This window comes from Aegilops tauschii, chromosome 2, assembly GCF_002575655.3.
Source record: "Aegilops tauschii subsp. strangulata cultivar AL8/78 chromosome 2, Aet v6.0, whole genome shotgun sequence".
NCBI classification, from domain to species: Eukaryota; Viridiplantae; Streptophyta; class Magnoliopsida; order Poales; family Poaceae; genus Aegilops; species Aegilops tauschii.
Genome location: NC_053036.3, coordinates 640,237,407 through 640,246,592, shown reverse-complemented (window position 1 = coordinate 640,246,592; position 9,186 = coordinate 640,237,407). Strand labels below are relative to the sequence as shown.

General features: G+C 46.6%; 1 protein-coding gene across 1 annotated transcript; it reads left to right on the top strand.

Annotated features, from left to right (window-relative positions):
- Nucleotides 1-6,631: 6,631 nt before the first annotated feature.
- LOC109745290 (uncharacterized) lies at nucleotides 6,632-7,477 on the top strand. The gene is made up of 2 exons (XM_020304418.3): nucleotides 6,632-6,907; nucleotides 7,078-7,477. The coding sequence occupies exons 1-2, from the start codon at nucleotides 6,632-6,634 to the stop codon at nucleotides 7,159-7,161; spliced, it is 360 nt and encodes a 119-aa protein (XP_020160007.1). The 3' UTR covers nucleotides 7,162-7,477.
- The last annotated feature ends 1,709 nt before the right edge of the window (nucleotides 7,478-9,186 follow it).

The following is a 9,186-nucleotide window of genomic DNA, read 5'->3' as shown; positions in this document are numbered from 1 at the left end:
AACAATGAACCTACGAGCTATGGAGAAGCGATGGTGGGCCCGGATTCCGACGAATGGCCCGAGGCCATAAAATCCGAGAGGATCCATGTATGAAAACAAAGTATAGACTTTGGAAGAACTACTTGATGGTTGTAACGCTGTTGGGTACAGATGGATTTTAAAAGGGAAGACGGACAATGATGGTAAGTATCACCATTAAGAAAGCTCGACTTGTCGTTAAGATGTTTTCCGACAAGTTCAAGGAGTTGACTATGATGAGACTTTCTCACTCGTAGCGATGATAAGAGTCTGTTGGAATTATATTAGCAGTTACTGCATTATTTATGAAATCTTGCAGATAGGATGTCAAAACATTGTTTCCTCGACGATTTTCTTGAGGAAAGGTTGTATGTGATACAACCAGAAGGTTTTGGCAATCCTGAAAGATGCTAACAAGTATGCAAAGCTCCAGCAATCCTTCTAAGGACTGGAGTAAGCATCTCGGAGTTGGAATATATGCTTTGATGAGATGATCAAAGATTTTGGGTTTATACAAAGTTTATGAGAAACTTGTATTTCCAAAGAAGTGAGTGGGAGCACTATAGAATTTCTGATGAGTATATGTTGTTGACATATTGTTGATCAGAAATGATGTAGAATTTCTGGAAAGCATATAGGGTTGTTTGAAAAGTGTTTTTCAATGGAAAACCTGGAGTAAGCTACTTGAACATTGAGCATCAAGATCTACAAGGATAAGATCAAAAACGCTTAATAGTACTTTCAAATGAACACATACCGTGACAAGATTTTGAAGGAGTTCAAAATAGATCGGCAAAGAAGGAGTTCTTGGCTGTGTTATAAGGTGTGAGTATTGAGTAAGACTCAAGACCTGACCACGGCAGAAGAGAGAGAAAGGATGAAGGCCGTCCCCTATGCTTTAGACATAGGCTCTACAGTATGCTATGATGTGTACCGCACCTGAAGTGTGCCTTGCCATGAGTCAGTCAAGGGGTACAAGAGTGATCCAGGAATGGATCACAAGACAACGGTCAAATCTATCCTTAGTAACTAGTGGACTGGGGAATTTTCTCGATTATGGAGGTGGTAAAAGAGTTCGTCGTAAAGGGTTACGTCGATGCAAACTTTGACACTAATCTGGATGACTCTGAGTAGTAAACCGGATTCATATAGTAGAGCAGTTATTTGGGATAGCTCCAAGTAGCGCATGGTAGCTGCATCTACAAGATGACATAGAGATTCGTAAAGCACACATGACTAATAACCTCTCTCACAAGCGAGATATGATCAAACCCCATGGGTGTTGGATTCATTGCAATCACATAGTGATGTGAACTAGATTATTGACTCTAGTGCAAGTGGGAGACTGTTGGAAATATGCCCTAGAGGCAATAATAAAATGGTTATTATTATATTTCCTTGTTCATGATAATTGTCTATTGTTCATGCTATAATTGTATTAACCGGAGACCGTAATACACGTGTGAATACGTAGACCACAATATGTCCCTAGTAAGCCTCTAGTTGACTAGCTCGTTAATCAATAGATGGTTACGGTTTCATGACCATGGACATTGGATGTCGTTGATAACGGGGTCACATCATTAGGAGAATGATGTGATGTACAAGACCCAATCCTAAGCATAGCACAAGATTGTGTAGTTCATCTGCTAAAACTTTTCTAACGTCAAGTATCATTTCCTTAGACCATGAGATTGTGCAACTCCCGGATACCGTAGGAATGCTTTGGGTGTGCCAAACGTCACAACGTAACTGGGTGGCTATAAAGGCACACTACGGGTATCTCCGAAAGTGTCTGTTGGGTTGGCACGAATCGAGACTGGGATTTGTCACTCCGTATGATGGAGAGGTATCTCTGGGCCCACTCGGTTATGCATCATCATAATGAGCTCAATGTGTCTAAGTAGTTGGTCACGGGATCATGCATTACGTAACGAGTAAGTGACTTGCCGGTAACGAGATTGAACGAGGTATTGGGATACCGATGATCGAATCTCGGGCAAGTAATGTACCGATTGACAAAGGGAATTGTATACGGGATTGATTGAATCGCCGACATCGTGGTTCATCCGATGAGATCATCGTGGAGCATGTGAGAGCCAACATGGGTATCCAGATGCCGTTGTTGGTTATTGGCCGGAGAGATGTCTCGGTCATGTCTACATGCCTCCCGAACCCGTAGGGTCTACACACTTAAGGTTCGATGACGCTAGGGTTATAGGGAAAGTTTGTACGTGGTTATCGAATGTTGTTCGGAGTCCCGGATGAGATCCCGGATGTCACGAGGAGTTCTGGAATAGTCCCGAGGTAAAGAATAATATATAGGAAGTGAGGTTTTGGCCACCGGAAGTGTTTCGGGCGTCACCGGTAATGTACCGGGACCACCGGAGGGTTCCGGGGGTCCACCGGGAGGGGCCACCAGCCCCGGAGGCTTGCATGGGCCAAGAGTGGGAAGGGACCAGCCCCTGAGTGGGCTGGTGCGCCTCCCACCAGGGCCCAAGGCGCAACTAGGAGGGGAAAGGGGGAAACCCTAGGCGCAGATGGGCCTAAGGCCCACCCTAGGGCGCGCCCCCCTCTCTCCCCTCTTAGCCGCCCCTCCATCCCATCTAGGGCTGCCGCCCCCTAGGGGTGGGAACCCTAGAGGGGGCGCACCCTCCTCCCCTCCTCCTATAAATAGTGGGGGTTTTGGGGCTGCCAAACACACGAGTCTCCCTCTCTCTTGGCGCAGCCCTACCCCTCTCCCTCCTCGTCTCTCGCAGTGCTTGGCGAAGCCCTGCTGGAGTGCCACGCTCCTCCATCACCACCACGCCGTTGTGCTGCTGCTGGACGGAGTCTTCCCCAACCTCTCCCTCTCTCCTTGCTAGATCAAGGCACGGGAGACGTCACCGGGTTGCGCGTGTGTTGAACGCGGAGGCACCGTTGTTCGGTGCTTAGATCGGATTCGGCCGTGATCTGAATCGCTTCGTGTACGACCCCACCGACCGCATTCTTGCAACGCTTCCGCATCGCGATCTTCAAGGGTATGAAGATGCACTGCCCTCTCTCTCGTTGCTAGTTACTCCATAGATTGATCTTGGTGATGCGTAGAAAATTTTGAATTTCTACTACATTCCCTAACAATTGGTTCCAGCCGAGGGAGACTAGAAGGACTCATGAACACATAGGGCTAGTCGAAATCAAACAAAGCACCCATTTGGAGGTATGTGAACCGGAATCAAATAAAGAGCTTTGTCGTCCACTAGCAGACGGCAAAGAGGACACGTGGCAGTCACCTGTGCAAACTGGGAACATTGGCATGCCTATTTGGTCATTTTGCCGTCTGCTGGCAGACGGCAAAGTGACCAGCTATGCCGTCTGCCGGCAGACGGCAAAGATTCAAACCTCTTTGCCGTCTGCTGGGGGACGGCATATCTGGACACGTGGCAGCTTCCCAGTGCTGCCTAGCTGGGCTCTTTGCCGTCTGTCAGCGGACGGCAAAGAGCTTCTTTGCCGTCCGCTGGCAGACGGCAAAGAGCGTCGTTAACCCCCTAACGGCTCTCACGCCACCGCACTGACGTCCGATGTCTTTGCCGTCCGCTGGCCTCGGATGGCGGACGGCGTAATCCTTTGCCGTCCGTTTCTAAGAAGCGGACGGCAAAGAAGGCCTTTGCTGGCACGCATTCATCCGGACAGTTTGCCGTCCGCTAGCGGACGGCAAAGAAGTTTGTCGTCCATGATCTATGCCTTTGCCGTCCGCCGTGGCGGACGGCAAAGAAGCTGATTCCAGTAGTGGGACATGGACATGGAGAACCCGGAGCAGGGGAAGCAGATTTGACACTTCCAGCTGTAGGCTTTGCCATGCCTAAGATGCTGGCGAAGTTCGAGGTGGCCTAAGCGGAGGAGGCGCACTAGTGCAAAATCGGGCTATAGTCCCGGTTTGTAAGGACCTTTAGTCTCGGTTTTGCAACCGGCACTAAAGGGTGGGGACTAAAGGTCCCCCCCCCTTTAGTCCCGGTTCAACACGAACCGGGACCAAAGGCCCACCACGTGGCACGAGCTCGCGCCGGGGGCTGGGGGACCTTTAGTCCCGGTTGGTAACACCAAGAGGGACTAAAGGAATTTTTTGATTTTGTTTCCGATTTTCAAATTTCTGAAATATTTGACAATTTAATCTCTAATCACCCTCACTGCTCAAGTGTGGAGCACTCATTATTCCAAATCGTCTAACTTACCGGCCGGTCACCCATCCCTCTCACTACTCCAGCCTAAGCACGCTTAACTTTCGAGTTCTATTCCCCCTAGTTCCCAACTCTGCACTTGTTGTTTTCCTCACAATAGTAAGCTGTCAATCCTATTAACCCTTAGGAGTTTAGCTTGAGCATGAAGTCACACATTTCACCGTTTGAGTTTGAAACTATTATTGTAAAAACAATAATTATTTATTAGCACTAATATTTTTTGAATAAGTAGTTTGACCATAGTTTGACCAAAGTTTGACCAAAATCCAAAAAAATGAAATTTGAGCATAACTTTTTTCCTTCCATAATTTCAGGATTCTAAAATTTTGCAAAACGGCCTATGGTTGTCGAAATCAGAACCGGATTTTCATGCTGGACATTTTGATATATTATACGTTTTTTTACATCGTATGCAAAAGTTATGGTCGTTTTACTTTTTCATAACACTTTTTTGCAAAACATGTCGAAATTTATGTTTTTAAATTTCCCTAACTAGTAGATGTAGTAACATAACTACATCTCAAAGGATTTTAATTTTTGAAGTTTTTATCATTTTCTTTTGGGTTTTGTTTTTCAAAACTGAAAGGTGAAAAGGTGGGGGGGGGTAGAGTTTGAAAATTGCAGAACCCCTTTAGTCCAGGTTGGAGCCACCAACCGGGACTAAAAGGTTAGACCCCTTTAGTCCCGGTTGGTGGCTCCAACCCGGGCTAAAGGTCTAACCTATAGTCCCGGTTTGTGTCACAAACCGGGACTAAAGGGGTTCATGGGGCCCCGGCCTGACGCCAGCCTGCCACCACCCCTTTAGTCCCGGTTTGTAACACGAACCGAGACTAGTGATGCCGTAATCGAACCGGGACTAATGGTCACATTAGTACCGGTCCGTAATTGAACCGGGACTAATGTGCTGAACATTAGGTCCTTTTTCTACCAGTGGCGGTGGAGCAGCAGGCCATCCTCAACTCCATCTAGCCGGAGGCGAAGGTGGAGGCCAATCACCCCTTCCTCCGCCAGGGGAACGTGGAGCTCGACGAGATCTTCGCCGAGATTTAGTTCTACGAGGATCAGGAGGTGCGGCAGGCGACCATCCACCCGGAGGCAGGTTCGTCTGGCACTGCCGGTACGGAGGTGGTTGACATCTCCGTCGACCTGTAGTGTAGTCTAGTTTTAGGTTATCTATTACGTAGATTTTGTGCTCCATGCTATTGTATGGATTTGAGGTATGAAATATGAGAGGTAGTTGGCTGCAATGGAGGAAAAATGCGGGGTGATCGATCACTGGGCGCGCTGCCTGGGTGCGTCCATGTACTTATAGGGTGTTCGATTTGCCAAGTTCGTCTATAGATGCTCTTAGCCCATGGATTACTTTGAAGGGGGCCTCCACGTTTTTTCAGTTGCCATGTAAATTTGAATCTATTAAAAGTCCAGTTTATGATGAGTTTGCATATTTGTTTTCCTTGTGATGAGGTCTTTCAAATATGGCCACTTTAAACTCATTTGAAAAAATTCATCTTGTTTCAATTGTTAAACTTGTAAAAAAAAGGATAAATTCACCAAGTTTCAAATACTAAAACCCTAAACCTGGACTACTAAAACTCTAAACCCTAATCCTAAGGCCTAAACCCTAAGAGCAGATGGAACCTGGTGAAACTTGGCAAAAACTTAATATTACTATTATCAAGTTTGAATATTGGTATAATTTGCATCTGTCAAATGTATTCATGTATGATCTTGTTTCAAAGCCCTAGTCGCCAGGAACATGAATATGAAAACAAAATATAAATTGGACTTTTGGTTCATAAAGATATAATAAAATTCAAATTAAAAGTCAAAAGAAAAAGCATGGGAAATGAGATGGGTGGACCATGCAATCTCTGAAGAAGAAAAACATCCATACATGGGATACCCCAAACATAATCAAAAGCTAAGCCATGCATGCAAAGCAGATAATCATGTATGCACGAGAATCTCCAACAAAATCCGATATCCCATGCATGGTAGAGTTTAATTTCTCTTTCACCACGGTCGTCGACAATTTGTGTTCATTTGTTTTCCCTCTGTTTTTTATTATGCATCCCAATGTGAGCAACACCATCCGATAAAAGGTTTGCCCAATGACCCATTCATGCGAAAGGTGCGCGGCGCGCATGAAGCCACGCCCCTAGTCCTTCTCCATCTCAAAGTAGCAGAAAGCCGCACGTGCATGTAATACGCACCCTTATTTTGGTTCTGCCTGAGACGAGTCATTCGTCCCCATTCCGGTGAAGCGGGGAAGCCAAAGCTATTGCCCGCATCCCCGCGGCTGCTTCTTCCCACGTCCACACAACCACAAGAAACGTCGGAGACTCGCCGGTGATCGATCCCCATCACTCGCCGGCGATTGGTCTGGACGCGACACAATGGCAGAAAGCGCAGCAATAGCACCACCACCACAACCAATGGCACCACCGCAACCAGTGGAGGAAAACGCAACGGCGGCACCGCCGCAACCAATGGCACCACCGCAACCAATGGCGGAAAACGCAACGGCGGCACCACCGCAACCAATGGCGGAAAACGCAACTGTCGTTGTGGTGGTGCCACCACCACCGCCAGACGGCACCACGACATTCCTCTGCCTCATCCTCGCCTTCTTCATCCCTCCCCTCGGCGTTTTCCTCAAGTACAAATGTGAGGTAAGTGTGCGCTCACCCACATCATCTCAAGGTTGTCGATGTGACACAATAGCTTCTATTTTTTTAACGTGTGTGACACAATAGCTTTACCATTGCCATGGATATATGCATGCATTTCAACATTCTGGGGCTCCTGATCGGATCGATTCTTGCTGGTGTTTCTGCTGCAGATTGAATTCTGGATCTGCCTCATCCTAACATTCTTGGCCTACGCGCCGGGCATCATCTACGCCGTCTGGGTGATCGTAAAGTAGAGATTGCACCCATGAACGTTAGGAAAACAGGGATTTGATTCTTCTCTTCGAATCCCAGCCATACTAGAAAAGAAAGACTTCACAGAGGCAAGAACAATTTGGGAAATCCTAGGGGGAAATGATGCAGTTGGAATGGGGCGACTAAAGGATTTGTCGCCTCAGTTTTAGGCTATGTATATTTTTCACCTTCCATGTTTTGGTGCTGAGAATTGGTTATTGTTATCTGGGAAATTAACAATAACAGGTTGTGTTGTCATTGACATATATCGTGGCTGCAAAATTCCAGAGAAACATGTCATTCTCTCTTTTTCAAAAACTGACTTAGGGGGGCATGATATGTTCATTACAACTCAAGTGGCCTGGGACACTAACATATCAAGGTATGGCGTGCACGTACGTTAGTGCCGATGAAGTCACTTGTTCGTTTGAGGTGTAAAGACAAAATTAATGTGTTACCCACTGCCATCCCGCAATTTTCCGACCCAAACTCTCGTTTCTCATTTCTATTCTACTACAACACATTTTATAGAGCCAGATTTGTTCCAAGGTAAATATTATTGAGGTGAGGTGCATACAGTTCAACAAAGAAATTCAAACCACACAATTACAATTAAAAATCAAGTTGTATTCCAAAAAGGAAATCCTAAATACACCAACATATATAGTTCAATCACAAGCACCACAAACTATTGTTCGCCCGTACCTGCAAATGCACAAAATGCATGTCAATTAAATTGAAAATGCTCAAACCATAAGCAAACAAGGAAATAAACAAGTAAACTTGTGCACTCTTCGGTCACCGGCAAAGGGCCATACCACACCCTCCCACTCTTTTTCACTTGGCCATGACACTCTCCGTGTCACCATGACACCATGGCCGGCCAACCTCACCTTCAGAGACAATGAATGCAGCTCGCTTTGCTCACTAACTGGCCGAGTGATCAAAGTCTGAATCCTAACACGCACAGACAGTGTTCAAGACGAAACATGCAAGATTGATTCGGGTAGTCACTTTGTTCTTGGAAACTACTGTAGATCAGAAAGGAAGATAAACATGCCTCCAAACAACAAAATACAATGGTGTGCAGCTGCAGCTCAAGGCCAGGGACGGTCGCCTGGCCTGCTGGCGTGCCGTTGAGGGCAGGACACGGGGAAACAAGGGCAGAGCATTCAACTAACTAGAATCCCTGCCCCAAATTTCCTACATGTGCATGCAATTTTCTTCCGCGATCAGCTTCTAGATCATGTTTTCATATGAACAAAAGTATTAGTATCCATATCCTGGTAGCCTGCTACTCATAGGTACAGTACAGACACAAAGATGATCCCTTTCCTATGTTATCATCTCAGTAAAGAAACGCCACTCGCAGTTCATCCCACACGCAGTTCACGGCCCCTCCAGACCTGCAAAACTCACAACCAAACCATGGGAATGCATGTCGGAGCAAGAATTTCTAGTTGCATGAAAACTAGCACCGGATCATTGACAGACTGGCTGCCATGTCCATCATCTGGGTAAAACAATGTCTGACTGACCACTTTGTTGAGGCCCCGAATGGCGTCCTTCAACCACTCGCGCGTCGCCATTGTGACGACGCCGAATTCCTTGGACTCCCACCGAGCTCCTGTGTGATGGTAGATGACTTTAGCATGGACCACTTCGCCGAGCTCGCTGAACAGCCGCTTCAACTCACATCCGTCCACTTCCGGCGACAGATTGTTCACGAAGAGCATGAACATAGAGGACACGGATCGACGGGGAGACGGTGTTTCTTCTGCCCGACCTCCAGTTGCAGCTGCCTTGCTCACAGTAACGAGTCTGCCGCACAGCTCCTGCATGTCCAAATAAAAGGTCGATCAGAATCATAAAGTGTTCTACATTCTTCAGCACAGAAATTGCACATAACCCTGACGTCGAGAGCTAAAAGAAACATATTATGTCGAAAGAACACCAAATTAGCAGAACGAAGAGGGCGATTAGTTTGGCTTCACTTCAGACAAAGGTGTTCCTCAAATCAGAAACTA